Raw genomic sequence first — 26491 nt, 5'->3', positions numbered from 1 at the left:
CCACTCAGCAATGTTGCCTTCTTTCCTTTCATTATTCTCACTCACATCCCACCATGACCTCCACCCAGACCACAGCAGCTCCCTTCAAGCACCCCACTCAAGGTATATCTGCCCACTCTCACACATACAAACATCTAAACAGCTCAACAAACAGGTGAGGGAGGCCAATGCACACACATGGGTGTCATTCCTGTAGGGGACTTGTGCTTGGTTTGGGTGGCCCAGCCTCCACTCACCTATTTCAGTAACAGTGCTCAGATTTTCTGTGGGTGTCATCTCTTCTCCACTCTTAGACCATGAGCCCAGAGTACTCACACTGCTCTGGATACTAGGAAACAGGTGCTCAGGGCCTAGGAATCAGCTGTGTGTTCCGCTGGTTTTCCAGGGTTCAGTGCCCCACTAGACTTGATTTTGGGGGCTGCAGGGCTGGAATTGTTTTGTTGCTACCCCAGAAGAGCACCTGGCTGAGATTAAGACCTGAGGACTGAGAGACCAAGTCCTGCTGAGAAACCCCTGCAACACATATGCCCAAAACAAATTCTTCCTGGCCTTCAGGTTTATGAGCCAAAACAACATGCCATTGTTTTATTTAAGCTATTGTGGTTTGAGTTTCCTGTTACATACAGTCAGAAGAATCTAGACAAATGAAATCCCCCTGACTGAATTCTGTTAAGGTTCATTGCCTTATTTCATTCAAACTACTGTTACTATATTTTTTTAAAGAAAAAAACTTTCATTTATTATGTGCTTATTATGTGTCAGTCACAGAATGAAACACATCACAAATATTTCATTTTAATTATATTAAAACCCCATTTGGTACACAAGAAAACCTCTACGTGATAAGTAATCTGCCCACATTCATATTCCTAGAAAAATGCCTCAGTCCAGCCTGGCTCTCAACCCCTGGTCTGGACATTGTCCCACTCCCTTGTACTGAAGGCACATAGATTATTCAAAATAAAGACAAAGGGAGAAATCAAAATGGCAGCAAACTAAACTGCTGCCTCACTTAACAATTCCAAAACTTCAACTAAAAAACAAAACATCCATCATCCAGAACCACAGGAAGGCTAGCTGAGTGGAAATTCCACAACTAGAAGAAAAGAGAAAAGCACAGTGAGACTCAGAGGAGCTGCAGGAGGCAGAGGTACTGAGACGTACATGCAGAGAGGACTGGCAACTGAGTGAGCAGCTGGCTTTCTCAAGTGGGAGGGAGACAAAAGCTTTCATCTGCACTGAACTCCAGTTCCAGGTGAGACTCTGTGGACCCAGACTCATTCAGGGAGAAACTGAACTGTCTGGCAGCAGGTGGAACTTGAGGGTGGTTGCAGCGATTATCACAGGACACTGAAACAAAGGGGCCTATTAGGGCAGGGCTGATGGGAAACCAATGCTGTCTGCTCTGCCCTGAGACTCCACTCCATCCAACCTGAGCACAGAGGCTTTTGCAAGACTTATCTTATAAGTCTGTCTCCAGCACAGAAGTTCTCCCAGCGTAGACACAGCTGATCCTCACAGCCAATTGGCCTGGAGGTCAATTCCTCCCAGTAATAACAACAATCAAGGCTTAACTACAAAACTGTGCACACAGCCCACAAAGGGGTGCACCAAGAGTGTCCTCCTTAGGTAACTGGGGAGGCTGAGCCACTGGGCCTTATAGACACCTACCACACAAAACCACTCTATCAACTCAGGGAAGCAGCCAAAATGTGGAGACAAAGAAACAGGTCACAAATGAAAGAAATGGAGGAAAGCAAACTATTGGATATAGTGTTCAAAACCACAGTTACAAGGTTTTTCAAGAATTTTCTAGAAAAGGCCGATAAATTTAGTGAGACCCTCGAGAATATGAAAAAGAACCAACTAGAAATTAAGCATACACTGACTGAAATAAAAAATATTATACAGAGACCTAACAGCAGACTAGAGGATTGCAAGAATCAAGTAAAGATTTGATTTGAAGAAAATAAAGAAAAAGAAAAAACCACTCAACTGGAAAAGCAAAAAGAAAAAAGAATCCAAAAATATGAAGATAGTGTAAGGAGTCTCTGGGACAACTTCAAGCCTACCAACATCTAAATTATGGGGGTGCCAGAAAAAGAGAAAGTGCAAGATACTGAAAACCTATCTGAAGAAATAATGACAGAAAAATTCCTCCACCTGGTGAAAGAAATAAACTTACAAGTCCAGGAAGCGCACAGGAACCCAAACAAGAGGAATCCAAAGAGGACCACACCAACACACATCATAATTAAAATGCCAATGGCAAAAGACCAAGAGAGAATCTTACAAGCAGCAAGAGAAAAGCAGTTGTTTACCTACAAGGGAGCACCCATACAACTATCAGCTGATTTCTCAACAGAAACCATGCAGGCCAGACAGGAATGGCAAGAAATATTCAAAGTGATGAATAGCGAGAACCTACAACCAAGATTATTGTATCCAGCAAAGTTATCATTCAGAATTGAAGGGCAGATAAAGAGCTTCACAGATCAGAAAAAGCTAAAGGAGTTCATCACCACCAAACTAGTATTATATGAAATGCTGAAAGGTATTCTTTAAGAAGAGGAAGAAGAAGAAGAAAAAGGTAAAGATAAAAATTATGATCAACAAATATATATCTATCAACAAGTGAATCTAAAAATCAAGTGAATAAAAAAATCTGAGGAACAGAATAAACTGGTGAACATAATAGAATCAGGAGTATTTAAAGGGAATGGATTGACAACTCTCAGGGGGAAAGGGGTGTGGGAGGTGTGGGAAGAGACTGGACAAAAATTGTACACCTATGGATGAGGACAGTCGGGGAGGATAAGTGCAGAGGGTGGGGTGGGAACCGGGTGAAAAGGAGTTATGGGGGGGGGGGGGGAGAGGGGAGGAACAATTGTAATAATCTGAACAATAAGGATTTATTTAAAAAAAAAAAAAAAAAAAAGGACAAAGGCCTCCCACCCCTGTCCATAGGGAGGGAACAGCTTCCAAACCTAGGCAGAAAATAGCCTTCCTCAAACATCTCTCACCCCACATGTATCCTTGACATTGCTTTTCAAGTGGCACTAACTGTTCTAAAACCCTCTTGAAGGAACGAGGTAAACCAACTGTTAGCTGAGAAGTATTGGCTCATTTCCTGTTGCCTCACAGGTCTGAGCTGGCTCTAGAGCTAGTGACCTGGTTTTGAAAGTGGCTCTGTCACTATCTATGAGGCTCCTAGTCTCTGGCTCTCCATTTGTGCAGTGGAAGTCATTCCTACAAGTGTTGTTTTGTTTTTAGGATTAAATGGGAATAATACGCAAAGAGATGAGCAGAAAAAAACACACAAACTGATCCTGCTATTTTGGTTCCCTCTGCCACACCCCTCCTACAATATTCCAAGCCCCTGCCTCTGGACATGTGCCTCTGGCCACAGGGCAGCTGTCCCTCTGCCAACCTTTCCCCACCTTTGGGCCCTTGCTGTATGCTGCCCTCCTGGATCCCATCACATCCAGGTAACCCTTATATCCTCTCATTTTTTCTTTTGAATTGATTCTTCTTTATAGAAACAGTACTTTAAAGGAAACCTATATCAATTCTGTAAATAGAAAGCTGCTATCGTTTGCCATACATCTGCAGTAACCATAAAAACAAAAGTAAGTCAAAACAATATTACTAGATTCTGGGAAGGAGTTGTGTGGGGAAGCACTGCTGCCTACAAAGGTTCTGAGCCATCATTGTCCTGTTCCCTCTGAAGACAGACAAGTATTAAAAGGTGTTAAGGAAAGTAAAATGGTGGTTGCAGGGGCTGGAAGGAAGGGGATGAGGAGTTGGTGGCTGATGAGTATAGAGTTTCAACTGGGCACTAATGAAAGAGTCCTGGAGATGGATGGCGGTGATGGCTGCATAACAGTATAATGTATTTAATGCCACTGAACCGGTCACTTAAAAATGCTTAAGAAGTTAAATTTGCCGAAGTCGGTTTGGCTCAGTGGTAGAGCGTTGGTCTGCGGACTGAAGGTCCCAGGTTCGATTCCGGTCAAGGGCATGTACATTGGTTGCGGGCACATCCCCGGTAGGGGGTATGCAAGAGGCAGCTGGTCGATGTTTCTCTCTCATCAACGTTTCTAGTTCTCTATCTCTCTCCCTTCCTTCTCTCTGTGAAATATCAATAAAATATATTTTTTTAAAAAGAAGTTAAATTTTATGCTATGTATATTTTACTGCAATTTTTTTAAAGAAAAAAAAAATATAAACAACATTTTGGAACCAGAAATAAACGTTTATTTTGAGGAACTCTAAAGAACTGACACTGAATTTTGAAAGGGTAAAGCTTTCCCAATCTTAATGTCACATAAAACCCTGGAACACACAGAATGTGTCTGGCGCTCTGGGAGGCACAGGAGCTGAGCAGAGGATGGGGAGCCCCGGATAGGGAGGTTCGGGCCAGTAAACCACAGGGAGAAGAAAAAGTGAGAGCTGTGCCAAGAGGGAGGGGATGGCAGTGGAAGTGACAGCCCACCCTCTATACATCTGCAGGTCCAGCCCCTCCTGGGCAGAGTTAGGGCCTGCAGGCCGGAAGATGAGCAGAATGGGGAACCAAGAAAAGAAGCAGGAAGTAAATAACCCGGGCACCAGGTCAATTGAAAGGAACATACACTTGCAGGCACCTCCCTCTCTGGGTCTCATGAAGGGAGTTTAGCAAGGCCCCACAAGTCCTGCAGGAACTAAAGCTGCAGGCAGCACCCAGTCCAGATGCAGAGGAGAGAGCAAGGCCCAGAGAACCAGTCCCAAGCTAATGCCACACAACTCCTGACCCTGACCACCCCCTTCCTGTCTCCTAACCATAGACCACAAGGTCCCACAGGCCCCACCCCTGCCAACCTCTCTAACCTCATCTCCTAACACAGCTCCCCTCACCAAACCTGCTTGTTTGTGCTCATTCAACAAGCTCAGTAACCACTCCCACCCCCAGGACCTCTGCACTTGCTGCTCCCTCCAGTTGGTCCCACTCAGGTTCCAACTCAGCTCCAGCAGCTTCTCCTGATTGCCTTCTACATAATCACACAGGTCTCCGCAGCTCGACACAGCACACTGCTCATGTCCTCAAAGACTCACCACTAGGAATGTGGCCTGTACTTCCTTAGTCAATGCTCCAGAAAAGCAGGGTCTCCTCTGCTAGTCCACTGTCACCCCTGGGACCTGGAGTGGTACCTGGCTCATACAGTCACAAATATCCATGACCTACCTGTTAAGTGAATCCCTAGCTCTCACCTGTGAAATATGCTGCTCTAGGGCACTCGGGCAGTACAGCTCTTCACAGTGAGCGCTGTCCTGGGACCTGCAGGCACGTGGCATCTCTGCCAAAAATAACACCAAATATGACCCCCAGTGAGAACACACAAACACAGTCTACCATTCCAAGACCTCTGCAGAAGCAAGGAGTGAGACTATTCTGAGTGTGTAAGGATGAACAGTGCCCACAAATGGGGTGTCAAGGGAAAAATACTCCAGACCAGGGGAACAGAATCACAGGCCACAGAAGGCCCAATGAATGGGTGCAGAAGTTGCAAACTGATCAGCTTCCAGAAGAATCAAGTCCACTTTTTTGTAAGCTTCCACATTATAAATGTTTTATTTTAATGTCAGAGCCTGATTAGCCAGTTCCTGTCAGGCATACTGCCTCACCTGTTTAGCTTCCAACATGTGAATTATTCTGTTCTGCAGGCTGAGTCTGTGAACCCAGCAGAAGGTGCTGGAACTGGATGAGGTTCCAACTTGGCTCAGCATGTAGTGGGGTTTTGGAAGGAGCCAGAGGAAACCTTCACCTCACCTTCCCTCCCCAACTTCAGCCTGCAAAGTGCTGCAATGTGCTGTTCCTCCTGCTGGGGGCAGGCAGAGGGACCCTGGGAAGTACAAATCTCAGGAAAGTGATGGACTCTCAGAAGCAGGTCAGCAAGAACAAAGGGACTGTGGCTCTTTCATGCCCACTGATTCTCAGTGAGTCACTTGAGCTGCCTGGGACATGGCATACTCCAAGGACAAGTTCCACTGTATAGGGCCCATGCAGCAGAAGGGGGTCCCTCTTGCCTCCTCAACAATCCTTACACTTGTGGCTGAAAAGTGCCGGGCTGTGGTGAGAGGATGCACCTAGTTCAGGACCAATCCTGGCAAACACATTAGGCAGCTCCATGTTTCCGGCCGCCTGTGCACAGCTCGATTCAGTGCGCACTGTGTATGCCCTGCCAGGTGCCAGATGCTTTTTACCTTGGGTGTGGGAAGTACTGTTGCTCACAGTTTACACCCACAACCCTGTCCAGTCAAACACCCTTGGCCATTGGGCTCCAACCAGAGGCCTGGGAGACTGCACACACCCCTCCCCTCAGGACCAGCCAATGGCTGATTGGGTAAAAAAGTTCAAGCTTGGTTTCCTCCTCACCTCAAGAGGACAACCTGCATGCAAGTCGACTCCAGAGGGTCCTGTGGATCAGCCCACAGCAAAACCGTCTCTGAAACCACATCCTCACTCATCTCCCCTTCCCACTTCTAAGCAAAGAACCCTTTTAATAAGCCATACACACTAAATCCTTGTCTTGAGCTCTGCTTCTGGGAAACCAGACTAAGACACTTTCTCCAAGCCAGGGCAGCCCACTGAAGAATCCAGAAATCCTGGGACTTAAACCAAAAGGAAAAGAATAAGCAGAAAGGGTAACATCTACTTAGCAGAATAGTGCTCAGACACTGAATACCTAGGAAGATTTTGAAACAGCATAGAAAAGTATTTGGACTTTAATTTTAGCTGTTGGTTAGAAGAGAAAGAGGTTACCAAGTGTCCTAAATACCAGGTTTGAGCAAAGAGGGAAAAAATAATGAGTAAAAGGATACTGAAATGGTGACTGATTGATTGTATTACAGTTGAAGAACTATGATATACTAGAGGTCCCATGCACAAAATTTGTGCACTCATGGGGAGAGGGTCCCTCAGCCCAGCCTGCACCATCTTGCAGTGTGGGGCGCCTTCAGGGGAAGTCGCAGGTCTAAGCCAGCAGTAGGACATCCTCAGTGCTGCTGTGGAGGTAGGAGAGGCTCCTGTCACCACTGAGCTCGCCAGCCTTGAGCCAGGCTCTGGATGAGCAGAGCTCCCCCTGTGGGAGTGCACTGACCACCAGAGGGCAGCTCCTGCATTGAGTGTCTGTCCCCTGGTGGTCAGTGCTCCTCATATCGACCGATGGTTCTGCTGTTCAATTTGCCTTTTATCATATAGGATTACTCTTTCTACAATTTTCCATAAAATGTAATTTTTGTATAAAACATATCTTTAAAAAGGACATAATAAAATATACTCTATGGAGCATTTTCAATCACACAAAATATTTAAAAAGAATCAGGAACTTGTGGCATAACCAGCAATGCTGAGTATAATTGGAGGGATTTAATTAGTCTGGCAAATTAGCCAGAGGCTGTAAGTTCCTGAATGTGGTGTAACTGGAAGCCTCCTATGTCCTATGGCAGTGGTCGCAAACTCATTGGTCAACAGAGCCAAATATCAACAGTACAATGATAAAAATGTCTTTTGAGCCGGGACCGGTTTGGCTCAGTGGATAGAGCGTTGGCCTGTGGACTGAAAGATCCCGGGTTCGATTCTGGTCAAGGGCATGTACTGTGGTTGCGGGCACATCCCCAGTAGGGGGTGTGCAAGAGGCAGCTGATCGATGATTCTCTCTCATCGATGTTTCTAACTCTCTATCCCTCTCTCTTCCTCTCTGTGAAAAATCAATAAAAATATATTTTAAAAAAATGTCTTTTGAGAGCCAAATTTTTTAAACTCGAACTTCTTCTAATGCCACTTCTTCAAAATGGACTTGCCCAGGCACTGGCATTTTGTGGAAGAGCCATACTCAAGGGGCCAAAGAGCTGCATGTGGCTCACGAGCCACAGTTTGCCGACCACAGTCCTATGGGCTCTTGCTCAACTCACAGACCTATCGCACTACAGAACATCACAGACAGCAGGTTCCTCTCTGAGGCTTAGTCTAAAACATAGGCAGGTTAGACTAGATGATCTCTATAGTTCCTCTGGCCCTAAAACTGCCCAATTATTTGATGCTGTAAAATCAAGAAACAGGAAGACAAAACTGTTTCTTGGCTCGGGCATGTGATTTCAGTAAATTTGGAACTTGACCTCAAATTCTATAGCTAAGCAAAAGTATCTCCAAGGTTCAGGAGAATTTACACTTTCTTTGTGTTTCATTACTGAGACTTAACAATGAATTCGTTGGATGCAGAGGATATTTCCTCCCAGGTTTAGATTACTGCATTCATACAACTTGTCTGCATGCCAACTAAATCAGCGATTATCAACCAGTGTGCCAAGAGAAGTTTTAAAACATGCAATATGTGACGCTTTAGTCAGGGGCAATGACTTATTTTCCCTTAGATTGTTAAATTTAAAAAAAATTGACAACAGCAAATACAGCAATAGCCATCTGGTGTGAATCAAAATTATACCTATTTTTTATCAGATTGGCAAAAAATTTTGTTGTACCGCAAAATTTTAGTAATTAGTTTATGTGTACCATGAGATGAAAAAGGTGGAAAATCACTGAACTAAACAACAAATGATAAAACTAGGAACAGCACTACTGAAAACAAATAAAGCATTTTCAGTACTTGATTGATGGAAGATTTTCCTGTGAAGGGGAAATCACAACCACCAAACACCTGAGGAGACACACAGACTGAGCAGTCACACACTTGCAATAAAAACTATGTATCAGATGCAAAACACGTTATAACTCAGTTAAAGTTTTTCTGATGCACAAGAGACTAAGTCCGTTGTTTTTTCCCTCCCTCCTAAGAAGCTGTAACAAGTAAATTAAAATAACCCTAGTCTATCTGCTCCATTCAGAATAAAATGCAATTAGAAAACACACACAAAAAAGATTGTTACTTCGGGGAGTAAAAGGGGTTAGGGTTAAAGAAGCTCAGAGAAAGCAGCATGCAAATACATCCAAAAGGACTCCTATGAAGCCAGCTGTTTTTAATAACCAGCTTCCTCTTTCTCAGCAATATATTAAGAGAATAGACAACTTCAACCAGAGAGTGAGCATGTATCTCCTGTAAACCATGAACAGCTAAACTTCCCACACAAGACAAGGCCCTAGATAGGGATATAGAAAACTTAAAGCTAAAGATCAGCGTCTGATAGCCAGCCAGAAACAAGACCTTGCAGGAACAGAAGACACTATACCCAAAATGCAATTGGCTGACATAGCATGTCCGTATTTTAGGAGTCCAACTTACAGAAAAATAAAATGGTGCAAGTAAGGAAAATGCTGCTCTGGGCACCATATTTGCACAGACAAATATTCAAAGAAGCTTAAAATACACACAAGCTTCTCTGTAATGTGATCCCACCTTTTTAAGTAAGCCACAACAGACTCAGCTTTGAGACTCTGAAAGAAAGGGAGGAGCAAAGGTGGGGGGGGGGGGGAGCCAGACAGGGGACTACCTCCTCCTTCTCTAGCAAGGCCCATCTTGGTGGGGGCCTCAGTCACACCAAAGGCTGTCTCCACCCTGCTAGTAATAGAATCCGAATTATTCCCTATCTGCTGGATTAAAGGGCTGGACCACATCACCCTGCCCTGGTGTTGAGAGGAGGAACAGAGCCCTCTAGTTTTATTAGTATCACATCCCCCACAATGAGTGTAGAATCCCTGAATTCCCCTGAGAAGCCAGGATAGGAGGTGTCTGAGATGGAGGCATCATGGCTAACTCCACTCTGAGAAACTTGGGCGTGAGTCTGATGTCTCATTTCTCGTCTGTCAAACAGATCCCAGTATTCCCTCCAAAAGATCTTTCATCACAGATTTATGTTCTTGCCAAATATGCTGCAGGGATATGATTTGACTCCCACACACGCCTTCCACACTTCTCCACAAACCTAATTCCCACACCACTGTGGTGCCAGGTATGAGTACCCCATCACTAGGCTTGGCAGGGCCCTGTCCACCTGCTCCCTGGAGTACAGAACAAGAACACTACAGGACGCCAGTCCCGACCCAGATGCTCGGGCACAGTTCCACTCCCTACAGAAGTCCTGAGAACCCTTGGCCCGAGTCAGGACGGCTGGGTGGAGCCCCTGCTCCCGAGGAACCCACAAAAAAGCGGGTCACTGCCCGTCAGGCCTAGGCGGCGCTGGCGCAGAGGCCCAGCGGCGCCGCCCTACGCGGGGGCGCCCGGGCTGCACGCCGCCAGGTCAGGCCCCGCACCTGCTGCCGCGGCCCGCGAGGAGGCCCGGCCGCCGGCCCCGCTCGCCGCCTCCCCCGCGCGGCGCACCGGCAGCGCCCGCCGCCTCCAGCCCGGGCCGCGGCCGCGCCTCACCAGCGGTAGCAGCCCTCCGAGGCCTCCAACGTGAAGTTCACGCGCGTGGCTCGCGTGAAGGGCAGCAGCACTTTGGGGATGTTGAGCTTGGCCGCTGCGGCGGGGCCCAGCGTGGGCAGCACCGAGAGCGCGAGCAGCAGCTGCAGCAGCCCCGGAGCCCGCGCCGCTGTCCGGGCCGGCTTCACCTCCTGCGACCCGGCCGCCCGCGCCGCCATCCTCGTTCGCTTCACCTCCAGCGACCCGGTCGTCCTCGCGCTCCCCCTCGCGCCCGAAGTCGCCGCCCGCGCCTGGCCGGCAGGTGATAAGCGCGGGAGCGAGAGGGCGGGGCGGGGCCGCGCGGGAACTAAAGGGGCCGAGCTCACTGCGACCCGCTCTCAGCCGCGCGGCGGAGGGAGGGGCTGGGGTGCGCGCCCCAGGCCACGCAGTGGGGATATGAGATGGTGCGCGCTCTCAGGGACCAGGTGACGGGGAGAAGGAGAAGGAGGGGTATGGAGAGGGGGAGAGGAGGAGGAGTGAGAGTAGAGGAAAAACTCGGCGCATGCCCGTGCTACCATAGGGAGTAGAAGCGTGGGGAGAGCTGAAGGCGCGCGCCTGCGGGACACCTTGGACGACGCGGGAAGCCCTGAGCATTTTCTGGCTCCCATGTTCACAGCTTGTGGTTTCAACTCTAGGGTGGTACTTAGCACGTCAATGTGGTTTACCCAAAGGGCAGGTTAAGGGCGTAGGCACTCCTAGAGCACACTCTTACCCTCACCCTGCCCCCAGAGAAAGAAAGAAAGTTTGGCATCACTGAATTCATCTGCAAGCAAAAAATCCCAGCTCTTAAATTCAGTGTACTTTTTGTCCTCTGATTTGCAGTTTTTGTCATGAATTGTGTGAAGGTGGGTTCAGCAAGCACAAGGTGCACCAGCATTTCTAAAATATTAATCTGCAGCAGGGAGGGTTCAACCTAGTAGGAGATAAGGAAGGGAACAGGGTGAGCTCCCACAGGCCCAACTTGTGTAAAGCATCCATAAAGTGTGCTCTGAATTGTAACCAGGAAGGCACAAAATGATGCCACCATCTGACAAGGAAGAAGAAACTGGATTTCAGTCATGCTCAGGAAGGCTTCTTGAAGAAGGTGACCCTGGGGCTGGGCATAGACACCTCACTGGTCTTCAGACAGGCCTAGATGGGTCTAAGTCTGCCCCTCAGGAGTCATTGGGCTTGTGGATGGTGACAAGGTATGTCTTGGGGTCACTCTCAAAGCCTGAAGTCCCCTCATGCTTGAATGTGTCTCAAAGCCTGAATGTGTGGGTTGGGGGAACCTCTGAATATCCCAATATTGGGAGTTCTTCCCTGGGTGGAACCAGGTGCTCTGGGAGGGGGAGTTCCAATGGTTTATTTTCTCTGAAGAAACAGAGAGTTCAATGGAAAGCATCCAGCCCCAGAGAGGTCTCTGTGAGGAAATCTTTGTGTTTTTGTTTGCACATTTTATTGATTCCTTTTACCCAGTCAAATGGCTTAAATTAACAAAGGTTTGAAGAGGCTCATAGTGAAAGTGATTCCCCCTGACTGTCCTATCGCCCAGTACCTTCTGGTAAGCAGTGTTTTCTGCTTGACTACATTTCCAGAGAGTTTATGCATATACAAACATGTACATTTAAAAAATCAAGATATAACTCATTATATTCCTGTTCTGCCCACTTAAATTGTTAAACTAAGAGCCTCATGAGGCAGGTAAATAAATAAAAGGGACTAGGCAGTGTTATATTATAAATCAGAAGACACCTTAATCAATAAGCCAAATTTATTTGGAGTCCTTTTCATTTTGCTAATGCTAGCAGGCCCACAGGAAATCTTACTTCTCAAATTCTGGGCCCAATATAGTGGAAATCTTTCCTATTTATATGTTTTTCAGCTCTTTGTTTTCCAAAATTGGAATAAGACTTCTCGACCTTCTGAGAAAAAGTCCTATGTGCTGGCACAGGGCTGTGAGACCATATCTCAAGGCCTGGCCTGGTGCCATCACTAACAACTCTGTTTGGGGCATAGTTTATGGCCTCTCTGGAATGGGGAGTAGTCTTATTTTTCCCTGTTGTTTAAGCAAGCAAACATTTATAGAAGCCAGAGTAGCAGAGTTAAATTTTAAACAACAGTTTTTACTCAAAATGGAGGTTACTATGCTTCAGTAAGGCATGAGGGGACTGAAGCACTCTGACCATTGGGTCTCTGTAATGCCATCTTTCCAGATCTTCCGATTATTGAGGAAAAATCAGGAACATGTATTTGTAATTGAAATATGCTGATTGTAAGTATGAGTGAGATTAATTTATTAAAAACAAACATACCCAGAAAGAGAGAGCGGCTAAGGGTCACACTGGGAATGTTTGTCAGCAAGCTCGGGGACAGGCAAACTCCAGGAGAAGGTGGAAGGTGCTGATCAGGGTTCCCTGACAGGGAAGCATCCACGCTGGGACTGGGTCCCCTCCCGAAGCTACCTATAGGCTTGGACAGGGAAATCTCGCCATCTTTAAAGGAAAAGTGGATCTTGTCAGAGGACTGAACATCCACAGTCGCAGCGACCGCCGAGCAGCTGTAAGCCCGATAACACCGGTCCCAGGTGAACACTTGGACTCAAAGGAGCGCTCCACCACACTGCAAAAAGGTCAGATTTCGCGGGGATAGGGTGAGCCACTGTGAAGACAGAAGCCCGCGCGAGCCACGCAGAAGCTGGAGGACTGGGGTGGTATTTACAAGAAGAAGCCCGCGGCTGTTGGGCTGGTGTGACCCTTGATTGTGGGAAGGTCTCCTAATAGGGTGGATATCTAAAGAGCAACCCATTCTGATCTGACATGGAGGGATAGTCGTCGTGTTTTAGGGGAGTGCAGACGAATGGGACTTGCCCACCAACTTCCACAGATCACTGGAGTGGAAAAAAGCTACAGAGGCTTTAGAGCCCTGGAAGTCAACCCAGAAACACTGCCACCCAGATGCTAAATCACAAATTGACCCTAGTGTAATAAAAAATCAAGGCAAGGCCTGCTTAAAAATCAGAACTGAATTACAATACTGAGGAGCAGTGAAACGCAGGGAGCTGTAACACTGTCCGGACTGGAAAACAGGTGTGCCAAACAGAATGACAGAGGAAGTGAAGGTCCTTTACTACTGCACGTTTTATTTAATTTTTAAAAATGTTTTTAATTTTTGTTTTTATTTTCATTATTTGCAACATTTACTAAAGAAACTTTTTTCCTTTTTTTCTCATTTGATTTTATCTTTTTAATTATTACATTTTTATTTGTAATCAGCATTTTTACTACAACTATTTTACCTTTTTTATCTTATTTACTTGTGTTTTCTTTTATTATTACTTTTTTATCTGTCATATTATTTGCTCTTTATTTTACTTTAGGATTAGTGTTCTACAGTATATTTTCACCTTTCCTTCATCAACGCTTTATTCTATCTCAACTCTACCTATATGCCATCACTCTCTTCCTAACCTTTCCCCCTTTGGTGTCCTGTTTATCTTAACCCTTTCCTGCTCTAGATTTTCGCTATTCTTTATGTTTACACCCTGCTAAAATTTCACCCTACCTTTGTATATCTAATTTCCAATGCCCTGCTCCAAGTCCATACACACTCCAAGTCCAAACCCCCCTTTTCGCCATCCTAAAAAAAAAAAAAAGGGGGGGTGTTTCTCTATCCTTGTGTTGTTGTATGTTGAATGTTAACTATATCAAACTTTTATGCTTTTTTGTGAGGTTGTTTTCCTTATTCTTTTTCTTTGATTGTATGTTTTTGTTAGCTGTGTTTTAAATAGTATTTTACTTATGCTTTCCCTTTCCTCGCTAGATATTAGTTGGTGTTGTAGGTTGTATTGATCTACAAATACTTTTTGCTGGCATTTGCTGTGATTATTGATTTGTTCTATGGGAGTTTCTTCCCTATATATAGTTAGTTCCTTGTTTCTCTCTTAGTATCAATCTAATCTATCTCTCTTTCTCTCTCTCTCTCTTTTTTTTCTACTTTTCCCAATTTCATTCTGACACTTTTTTTAAAATTTCCTTTTACTCCTCCATCTCTCCTATCCCCTAACTTGCCTTTCTCTAATAGTCACCTTTATTGGAGGTTATTAATATCACAAACACATTTCAATTCAGTGCCTTGTGTGTTGTACCTGGTTGTATTGTATTTTGTGCCTTTAAATCAATGCAGGAGAGAGAGAACTACATAACCAGATATAATGAAAAAAGAGACCTTGGGGAGACAAAGAAACAGCCCACATATGAAAGAAAAGCAGCATCACCAGAAAAGGAACTAAACGACTTAGAGGCAAGCAACCTATCCTAGCAAGAACTCGGAGAAATGATCATAAAATGGCTAAAAAGAATGGAAGACAAATTTGACAATATGAGCAAGAACCAATAGGAAATGAAAAATGACACCGGTACTATAAAGAAATCAATACAAAGCATCAAGAGTAGACTAGAAGAAGCAGAGGACCGCATCAGCAAGCTAGAAAACAACATGGAAAAAAATACACGATTACAGCAGCTTCTAGAAAAAAATATTAAAAAGCAGGAGGAGAGCCTATGGGAAATTTTGGACAACGCAAAACAAAACAATATTAGAATAATAGGGGTTCCATCCAGAAGGAAAGGAAACTGAGGAAGACATGGAAAACCTGTTTCAAGAAATAATGACAGAAAACTTTCCTGAGATAGAGAAGAAAAAAACCAAAAAAAATCCAAAGAGCTCGCAGAGTCCCAAGCAAAATTAATCCCAAAAGAATGATGCAAAGGCACATTATAATTAGGGGGCAAACACCAATGACAAAGTAAGAATCTTAAAAGCAGCCATAGAGAGACAGAAAGTTACATATAACGGAATCCCCATCAGACTAGCAACTGATTTCTCAACAGAAACTCATCAGGCCATAAAGGAATGGGAAGAAATATACAAAGTCATGCAAAGGAAGGGTCTGAATCCAAAAATGCTGTACCCAGCAAGGCTATCAATCAAAATTGAAGGTGAAATCAGGAGCTTCACAGACAAAATCAGACTAAGAGAATTTATCACCACCAAACCAGCAATGCAAGAAATGCTAAAGGGTCTGCTGTAAAAATAAAGAAATAGGAAATGAAGAAGGAAGACAGCTATATAGAATAAAAATGGTGACAAATAAATACCTATCAATAATAACTTTAAATGTAAATGTATTAAATGCCCCAATCAAAAGGCATAGGGTAATGGATTGGATAAGAAAACAAGATCCATATATCTGCTGTCTATAAGAAACCCATTTCAGAAAAAAAGACGCACACAGACTGAGGATGAAGGGATGAAAAGAGGTTTTCCAGGCGAATGGAAATGAAAATAAAAAAGTGGGGTAGCAATAATTATATCTGACAAATTACATCTCAAAGTGAAGGACATAACAAGAGATAATGAAGGCCACTTCATAATACTAAAGGGAGCAATCCAACAAGAAGAAATAACCCTGGTAAACATATATGCACCAATACAGGAGCACCCAAATACATAAAAATACTGCTGGAGGACATTAAGAGAGAGATTAATAGCAACACAATCATAGTAGATTTTAATACCCCATTATCACCTTTGGACAAATCATCTAAACAAAAAGTCAGTTGAAGAAAAATCAATCCTAAATGATGCACTAAACCAGATGGAATTAATTGACATCTTCAGAACATTCCACCCCAAAGCCACAGAATATACATTTTTCTCAAGTGCACATGGGTCATTTTCAAAGATAGACCACATGTTGGGACATAGGCAAAGTCTCTTCAAATTCAAGAAGATAGAAATCATATCAAGCATCTTCTTAGATCATAGTGGCATAAAACTGGAAATCAGCTACAATAAATATAATCCAAAGAAATCAAACACATGGAGACTAAACAGCATGCTATTAAACAAGGATTGGGTTACCAGAGAAATCAAGGAAGAAATTAAAAACAAATGACAATGAAAGCACAACAATCCAAAATCTATGTGACACAGCAACAGCAGTCTTGAGAGGGAAGTTCATATCTCTACAAGCCTACTGCAAAAAAAAAAAAAAAAAAAAAAAAAAAAAAGGAACAAATTATCTAACTCTACAACTCAAAGAGTTAGAAAAAGAACAACAAGGAAAACCCAGTGTAAGCAGAAGGAAGGAAATAATAAAAATCAGAGCGGAGATAAATGACAAAATGACATAGAGACCAAAGAAACAATACAAAAGATCAACAAAACCAAGAGCTGGTTCTTTGAAAGGATAAACAAGATGGATGAAACTCTAGCCAGGCTAACCAAGAAACAAAGAGAGAGGACCCAAATAAACAAAATCAGAAATGGAAGAGGTAAAAGAACAACAGACTCCGCCGAAATACAAAGGATTTTTACGAAATACTATGAACAACTCTATTCCAACAAACTGGACAACCTGGAGGAAATGGACATATTCCTAGAAAAATATAACCTTCCAAAACTCAATCAGGAAGAATCTAAAAATCTCAATAGACCAGTGACTTGGGAAGAAATTGAAACAGCCATCAAAAAGCTTCCAGCAAACAAAAGCCTGGGGCCAGATGGCTTCACAGGAGAGTTTTACCAAACATTCAAGGAAGAACTAAAAACTATCCTCCTCAGACTATTTCAAAAAATTCAAGAGAAAGGAACACTTCCAAACTCCTTCTGTGATGCCAGCATCACCCTAATACCAAAACCAAATAAAGACAACACAATGAAAGAGAATTACAGGCCAATATCCCTCATGAACATAGATCCCAAAGTCCTCAACAAAATTCTAGCAAATCGACTCCAGCAGCACATCAGAAAGATCATATACCATGACTAAGTAGGGTTTATTCCAGGAATGCAAGGATGGCACAATATCTGCAAATCAATAAACCTGATACATCACATAAACAAATTGAGAGATAAAAATCATATAGTCATATCAATCGATGCAGAAAAAGCATTTGATAAAATCCAACACCCTTTCCTGATTAAAAACTCTCAACAAGGTGGGAATAGAGGGATCATACCTCAACATATGAAAGCTATATATGATAAACCCACAGCAAACATCATACTCAATGGGCAAAAACTAAAACTATTTTTCTTAAGAACAGGAACAATACAGGGATGCCCACTCTCACCACTCCTGTTTGACATAGTACTGGAAGTACTAGCCATTGCAATTAGACAAGAAGAAGAAATAAATATCATCCAAATTGGAAAAGAAATAGTAAAATTGTTCTTATTTGCAGATGACATGATACTGTACATAAAAAACACAAAAGACTCCATCAAAAAACTAATAGATTTAATACATGAATTCGCCAATGTAGCAGGTTACAAAATTAATGTCAAGAAATCGATGGCATTTCTATATACCAATAGTGAAGCTATGGAAACAGACACTAAAAAAACAACTCCATTTACCATCACACCAAAAAAATTAAGATACCTAAAAATAAACTTAACTGAGGAGGTAAAAGACCTATATAAGGAAAACTACATGACAATGAAAAAAGAGATAGAGTAAGATGCAAACAGATGGAAGAACATACCATATTCATGGATTGGTAGAATCAACATCATCAAAATGTCCATACTTCCCAAAGCAATTTATGGGTTCAATGCATTTTCCATTAAAATACCAATGGCATATTTCAGACTTAGAAAGAACTCTCAAAAAATTCATCTGGAACAAAAAAGACCCCGAATAGCCACAGCAATCCTGAGAAAGAAGAATAAAGTAGGAGGGATCTCATTACCAGATTTTAAGCTATATTACAAAGCCCCTGTTTTCAAAACTGCCTGGTACTGGCACAAGGTCAGACATGTAGATCAGTGGAATAGAATAAAGAATCCAGATATCAACCCAAATCACTATGCTCAATTAATATTCGACAAAGGAGGCATGAACATACAATGGAGTCAAGAGAGTCTCTTCAATAAAAGGTGTGGGGGAAATTGGACAGATACATGCAAAAGAATGAAACTAGATCACCAACTTACACCATAACACAAAAATAAACTCAAAATGGATACAGGACCTAAAATAAGACAGGAAACAATAAAAAATACTAGATGCATCCACAGGCAGCAAAATCTCAGACATATGCTGAAAGAACTTCTTCACTGATACTGCCCCTAGGACAATGGAAGCTAAAGAGAAAATAAACAAATGGGACTACATCAAAATTAAAAGCTTTTTTACAGCAAAAGAAACCATCAACAAAACAACAAGAAAGCTACTGTATGAGAGAACATATTTGCAAATGTAATCACTGATAAAGGTCTACTCTCCAACATCTACAGACAGCTTATACAACTTAATAAAAGGAAGATAAATGATCCAATTAAAAAATGTGCAATGCACCTAAAAACAATCTTCTCAAAAGAAGACAGAAGGAAGGCCAAGAGGTACATGAAAACATGCTCAAAGTGACTAATTATGTGAGAGATGCAAATCAAAACGACAGTGCAGTACCATTTCACACCTGTCAGAATGGCCAACATCAACAAAGCAACAAACGACAAGTACTGGTGAGGATGCTGAGAAAAAGGAACCCTCGTGCACTGCTGTTGGGAATGCAAACTGGTGCAACTACTGTGGAGAACAGTATGGAGTTTCCTCAAAAAACTGAAAATGAAAGTCTCATTTGACCCAGTAATCCCACTCCTAGAAATATATCCTAAGAAAGTAGAAACACCAATCAAAAAGGATATATGCACCCCTATGTTCATAGCAGCACAATTTATAATAGCTAGGATTTGGAAACAGCCTAGGTGCTCGTCAGCACATGATTGGATCAAAAAACTATGGTGCATCTACACAATGGAATACTATGCTGCCATAAAAAAGAAGAAAATCTTATCATTTATAGCAACCTGGATGAAATTGGAGAACATTATGCTGAGTGAAATAAGCCAGTCAATGAAAGAAAAACACCACATGATCTCACTCAGTTATGGATAAAAAGGAACATTATAAACTGATTAACAAAAAGATAGATACAGAGACAGTAAAGCAACAGACAGATTGTCAAATTACAGTGGGGAGGGGAGGGAGATATATGGGTGATAAGAGATCAACCGAAGGAGTTGTAAGCATGCATATAAGCATAACCAATGTATGCAAAACTCTGGGGAGGGAGGGCATGTATGGAGGGGAGAGGGGATTGTTAAGATATATACACATATAAAACCTTAATTAAAAAAAAATGAAAATAAATAAATAAATAAAAACATACACACTCTTGGACATTTATTCCAGAAAAAATGAAAAGTCGTGTTCATACAAAAACCTGTATTTGAAATATTCATAGCAGCTTTAATCATAATAACCCAAAGCTGGAAAAGCCCAGAGGCCCTTCAGTAGATCTATCCACATCTATTATACTATGTGGATAGATCTACTGAATACTACCTACTCCTCAACAAAGGAAGGAACTATTGATACAGCAACTCAGATTAATCTCCAGGGACATATGCTAAGAAATAATATAGAAGGATCCCATGCACCATTTACCCAGGTTCCCTTAATTGTAATATCTTGTAAAACTTAGAGGGCAGGACAGGGTTAACTCCTGACTCTATCTTGTGCTGCATGCTCTATTTTGTATAAGTATGTCACTATGTAACTGGACTCTAGCCCTCACCCAACCAATCGGGGTCAGCCAAAGCAGTGACCTCACCACCCCTATAAATCCTTTGTTTTAGAGAAAGCCGCTCTCTTTCTTGCCGTTGTGTCGGTATGTGGGGGGTGAGCTTGGGCTAGCCTGAAATAAAAAGACTCTTTTGCTTTTGCATCAGACTTGGCTCCCTGGTGGTCTTTGGGGATCATGAAATCTGGGCATAACAAAAACCATATGACAATATCACAATCAGGACACTAACTGAACCTGGGTAAATGGTGCATGGGATCCTTCTATATTATTTCTTAGCATATGTCCCTGGAGATTAATCTGAATTGTTGTATCAATAGTTCCTTCCTTGGTTGCGGAGTAGGTAGTATTCAGTAGGCCAGGAAATATAAATTTGGAAGGCATTTTGGTAAGCCAGAGGGACATTTAGTTCTAGTGACTAAATTCCTGAATCTCTGTACCCCTGGCTTTTTATTCTCACATTTTGCCCTCAAGCAAAGCAGATATGCATATCAAAGCTAAGGCCTGATAAACAATAAAAAGATTGTCAGGATGAGGGAACTGCCTTTGGGACATTCCAATAACAGGTAATGACTTGCAGATTTTCAGCCCTGCTGAAGCTGTCCCCCTGCTTCTGATGAACTTTTCGAATTTATTGTGCTAACTACTGGAATTTGCTTCCAGCATCTTATTCTTCCACCAGTCCATCCAGCCTGGCATAGAAAGGCATATGATGTAGGTTTGGCCAACCTAATGCTATCACTCAGGATTGGATCTTTCAGTAGGAAGTGAGGATCAGGGACAATTGAAGGCTATGGTGATAGTCATGGAATGGGGACATGCAATGACCCATTTTTGCAGCAGGATCTCTGTGAAGATCCTGGGTTCCAGCCTATTTTATAAGCCTGTTTCTTCAGGCTCCCAGCCAACCTGGTAGTATACTTACAAAAAGTCCTCCCCCCACCCCCTTTCTGATTAAATCAGCCAAGTTGTATTTGGTCTTTGCAACCCAAAAGCATTCCAAGATGAAATGTCCTGGAAAAAGAATGTCAGTGTGACTGAGTTTTAAACACTATTGTGTTACTCAGTAGGTAGGATATAAAAAAGCAGGAAACAGCCCTGGCCAGTGTGGCCCAGCAGTTATAGCATTGGCCCATGCACTGAAGGGTCTCGGGTTGATTCCCAGTCAAGGGCATGTACCTGGGTTGCAGATTTGACCCCCAGCCTGATAATCACAAACCTCCAGCCCTTTCTGCTGGGTTCAACTTTGTAAGGAAACTCTCTCGGGCAGGATTTTTCTAACAAACAGCACATGGCTTTCCCCGACCAGAGGAGCTATGCCTGGCCTGTGGGGAACACATTCTGCCCTACCAAGCCCAGGAAGGACAGGCCCTCCCTCACAAGACTGATACTGTCCCCAATCAGAGTAATCAAACCTCCAGCTCTCTCCAGATTTTGCAAGAGTGAGTAGTAAGGTACTAGTCCCTTTTAGTAGTGAGGTTTGCTCCAAATCAGCAGAACATACTCTGCTTCTACTTTGTGAGGGCCAGGGTTATCTTGGAGTCAAGGAGGTGATTTGTACCTCAGGTATTGCTCACTCACAGGTAAGCAGGAAGCAGGTTTCTAGGAAAGGCAAAAGAAATCAGATAATCTGAATCAGGTATTACAGAGTATCTTCAGATGCTGGCCCATCCTTAGCATATAGCTCCTCCCATTTTCCTAACAGCCCAGGCCTTTCAGCTGAGCCACATCTCCCAGACTCTCTTGCAGCTCAGATCATGCGATTAAGTTCCGGCCAATAGGATGTTTGCAGAGTCATCTGAGCATTCCCAGCCAAGCAGAGAGCAGTTCTGGGCTGTCCCTTTAAAAGGGAGGCACTGGCCCTGGCCTCCACTTTTCCATTTCCTCAGCTTGGAGCCAAAGAGCCATGCACAGACACTGACACTGAGGGCCTGGATTATTCAAAAGCCAGTCTTTTATGAGAGAGGGGAATAAAAACTTTGCTATTTAAGTTTGCTGTTATTTCTGGTGCCTCTGTTAAAATGACCAAGTTTTTATCCTAATCGATAAGAGGAACATTGGCTACTGAAAGGGCAGAAAATAAAAAGGAGAGTTCGGACACATACAACAACATGACCCTTTAGGTCCCCTGCAAGCCAGCGCCTCTCCCCAGCTCCATGTCTCAAGTTCCCTGCCCCCTGCGGGAAGTCCCACCTCAACCAAGGCTCCTTTGGAAACTGCCCTTGATGACAGGGAACCCACAAGTGCTGGCAAAGTGATAGCCTTGGTGGTCCTGCCTGTGTGTGGCTAGAACAAAATGGGAGAGAATTCTCTTAGATGCATGCCTGGGCTAGTTTATCCTTTCCATTTTAAGTGGGACATAATTATACCTTATCCCAGACCAAAGAGGACCAAGAGATATATGAAAACACTAGAGGCCCAGTGCACGAATTCATGCATGGGTTGGGTCCCAAAGAGGGTGGGGTGGGGGCTGGATATAATCAGCCCTCTGTGTGGGTGATGGGATGTCCTTGCTGGCCCAGGATCTGGATCCATCCCACTGACATTCAACCAGTTGTCAGGAGCCACCTGGTGGCCACTTTTATATTGTTTCCCCCTTGTGGAGTGTCTAGGGAGGGAAAGTGGCCTTGATGCCCAAGGCTGACTTCCAGGAGGCCTGTGGTATCTGGCCTGTTCTCCTGAGATTGGACCTGCAGGACTACTGAGGGAGTAAGTGGCTGTCACCGGGCTGGTGAGCCTTTAGGACTGTTCTCAGCTGAGCAGTGCTCCAGCTGTAGGAGCACACTGACCACCAGGGGGTAGCGTCTGTGATGAGCATCTGTCCCCTGGTGGTCAATGTGCACATAGCAACTGGTCGTTCCAGTTGTTTCAGTTGTTTGGTCACTTAGGCTTTTATGTATACAGATGCTCAAAGTCACTAATCATCCAAGAGATGCAAATCAATATGACAATGTAGTACCATCTCATGCCTATCAGAATGGCTATCATCAACAAATCAACAAATGAAAAGTGCTGGCGAGGATATGGAGAAAAAGGAACCCTTGTGAACTACTGGTGAGAATTTAGACTGGTGCAGCCACTGTGGAAAACACTATAGAGTTTCCTCAAAAATTAAAAATGGAATTGTCATTTGACCCAGTAATCCCACTTCTAGGAATATATCCCAAGAAAACAGAAACACCTATCAGAAAGGATATATGCACCCCTATGTTCATAGCAGCACAATTTACAATAGCTAAGATTTGGAAATAGCCTAAGTGCCCATCAGCAGATGAGTGGATTAAAAATCTCTGGTACATCTAGACAGTAGAATACTATGTTGCTATAAAAAAGAAGAAACTCTTACCATTCACAACAGCATAGATGGCTGTGGAAAACATTATGCTAAGTGAAATAAGCCAGTCGTAGAAAGATAAATATCACATGATCTCACTCATTTGTGGAATATAATGAACAACATAAACTGATGAACAAAAATAGATCTAGAGACAGAGAAGCACTGAATAGACCGTCAGACTTTAGAGGGAAGTCAGAGAGGGTGGGGGATAAGAAACCAACCAAAGGACTTGTATACATTTATATAAGCATAACCAATAGACACAGACACTAGGGGGATGAGGTATGAATGGCCAGGAAGAAGTCAATGCAGGAAAAAGGAGACATGTAATACTTTAAACAATAAATATTTTAAATTTAAAAAATGTTCAAACTACCCAAAGCAATCTATAGATTCAATATAATTCCTATCAGAATAACAATGATATTTTTTCATAGAACTAAAACAAATAATCCTAAAATTTATAGAGAACGACAAAGATGCAAATAGCCCTGAAATCTTGAGAGTGAAAAAAAAAAGGTTGAGGTATTATACCATCTGATATTAAAATTATTCTACAAAGCCACAGTAATCAAAACAGCTTGGTACTGGCATAAACACACTTAGATCAATGGAACATAATGGAGAGTCCAGAAATAAACCTATGCCTACATGGTCAATTAATATATGACAAAGAAGGCAAGAATACACAATGGGGTAAAAACATTCTCTTCGATAAATGGTGTTGGGTAAACCTGCCAGAAAAATGAAATTAGGTCATGTCTTTAAACTATATTCAAAAATAAATTCAAAATGGATTAGAGACTTAAATGAAAGACCTAAAACCATAAAATTCATAGTAGAAAACATAGGCAACAAACCTCTTTAACACTGGTCTTAGCAATATTTTTTGGATATGTCTCCTATGGCAGAGACAACAAAAGGAAAAATAAACAACTGAGGTTACATCAAACTAAAAACCTTTCGTGCTGCAAAGAAAATCATCAACAACAACAAAAAAGATAACCTACTAAATGGGAGTAAATATTTGCAAATTTGATAAGGGATTACTATCCAAAATATATAAATAACTAAACATTAAAAAATCACACACCAAACAATTAATTTAAAAAGTGCAAAGGATCTGAAGACATTTCTCCAATAGACATGAAAACATGCTCAATGGCACTTATTATAAGACAAATGCAAATTAAAATCACAATAAGATGTCACTTCACATCTGTCAGAATGGCTACCATCAATAAATCAATTGACCACAAGTGTTGGCAAGGAGGTGAAGAAAGGGGAAACCTAATGCACTGCTGCTGAAAATGCAGATTGGTGTAGCCTCTATGGAATACAGTATAGAGATTCCTCAGAAAATTAAAAATGGAACTACATTATGACTCAGCTATTCCACTTCTGGGCATTTATCTGAAGAAATCCAAACACTAATTCAAAAACATATATGCACCCCCATGTTCATTGCAGCATAATTTACAATAGTCAAGCTATGAAAGCAATCCAAGTGTCCAACAATAGAGACTGGATAATGGATAAAGATCATGTGGTATATACATACAGTGGAATGTTAACCACCTAAAAGAATGAAATCTTGCCATCTGCAACATGGATGGATCTAGAAGGTATTATGATCAGTGAACTAGTCAGATAGAGAAAGACAAATATCATATAATTTTACTTATATGTGGAATCTAAAAAAAAACAGGGATTCAAAGATGGTGGCTGGCAGGCTGGAATGGAGAGAGATGGAGTGAGTGAGTGAGGGTATGAAAGGAGAGTGTGTGGATATGCGTGGTGTGTATGTGAGTGAGTGGGGAAAGTTGAATCTCTCAGGAGCAGCAGGAGCTGGCAGACAGGCTCTCCTTGACAAGGAGAGACTACGACCAATGTGGGCACTCCCCGGACAGCGGGACTCCAGCACTGACAGAGCCCACACCATCTTGAGTGGAGAATGGCCTTTTTTAGAAACTCATCAACACCACCAAGACAGGCCATGGAACTGCCCCACGACCCAGCACCCACTCCAGTCAATATCCTGCTACCCTAGCTGCAGACTAGTGGAACCTGGGACCTCCACCTCCAAAGACACAACTTAGGACAGCTGTAAGTGCAACTCCCCTCTCCACGACAGCAGAACCCCAGATTCCCGCGCACAGTCGCACGCAGTCACACAGTTTCATCCCCAGGACACTTTTTTTCTGGGTTTACACAGGGTGTGATTCTACGCAGAAGGAGTGGGGGTTGGGTGAGTGGTGCATGGCTCCGAAGTGGAAATCTCTCTTCCTTCTGTCTGGAGGGTTGCCCACGTTAACCCGAACTGCACACACACTCTTGTGTTCTCAGCCTCAAGTCTCTGTACTCCGGGTTTGCACCTGAGGGTTTGACTCTGCACAGAGGGATGCTTGGCCCCGCAGAGGAAATTCCTTCTTCCTTCTGCCTGGAGGGTTGCCCACATTAACCCTAGCTACTCAACCACAATGCTGGGACCCTTCAGAGTGCATCAGAGCTCTGTGCCCAGAGAGAGCGCCTCCACAAATACAAACACACTGAGCCCAAATAATCCAGGGCGCTAGTGGGAGCCACTGTGAGCTCTCCTTGGGTGCGATCTTGAACTAACAGGGGATGCCTGCCCCTCCAGCAGTAGAAGCTTTGAATTCACTTAGCCTGGCTACTGGACCACAGGCACCGCAATTGTGTGGCTACACTGCCAGGGTCCTTCAGAGACCTGCAGGGTGCCTCACTGGCAAATGTACTGAGGGTGCTCCTGTATACTGTCGCTGGGAGTAAGCACCTGTAGAGGGCCTTTTGGGAATGCACATGGATGACCTTTAAATTAAGTCAGCTGAGTCCGAGGTGACTGGCATGGCTGTCTCCTGGAAACAGCCTCCCAAAATGTAAGGAGACTGCATCAGTACTGATTTATTATCTTTATCCATGTGCTTGGAATGAGGAATGAATAGGATCTTGACTTAACCAGGTCTTGATATGCTAAATCCTAGGAATGAGGGAATGAATAGGACCTAGGTATACCCAAAACTTCTTTGACCTTAAACCCCACTCTGTAAATCAATAAATGCACTGTGTTGTCTGTGGTGTGTGGTTGATTGTCCCTCCATCAGAGTGAT

The 26491-nt window shown here is 43.2% G+C and overlaps 1 protein-coding gene across 2 annotated transcripts in view; it reads right to left on the bottom strand.

Annotated features, from left to right (window-relative positions):
- Positions 1 to 10705, bottom strand: part of NUP210 (nucleoporin 210) — a 138594-nt gene extending 127889 nt beyond the window's left edge. For both annotated transcript variants that reach the window (XM_036445567.2, XM_036445568.2), the window contains exon 1: positions 10356 to 10705. In XM_036445567.2, coding sequence (XP_036301460.1) covers positions 10356 to 10570 — 215 coding nt within the window. In that variant the 5' untranslated portion in view covers positions 10571 to 10705. The remainder of the gene's footprint in view (positions 1 to 10355) is intronic.
- Positions 10706 to 26491: the final 15786 nt, after the last annotated feature.

The sequence above is a fragment of the Pipistrellus kuhlii genome, unplaced genomic scaffold (genome assembly GCF_014108245.1).
Source record: "Pipistrellus kuhlii isolate mPipKuh1 unplaced genomic scaffold, mPipKuh1.p scaffold_m20_p_2, whole genome shotgun sequence".
Taxonomy (NCBI): Eukaryota; Metazoa; Chordata; class Mammalia; order Chiroptera; family Vespertilionidae; genus Pipistrellus; species Pipistrellus kuhlii.
This window is presented reverse-complemented; position numbering and strand designations above follow the sequence as displayed.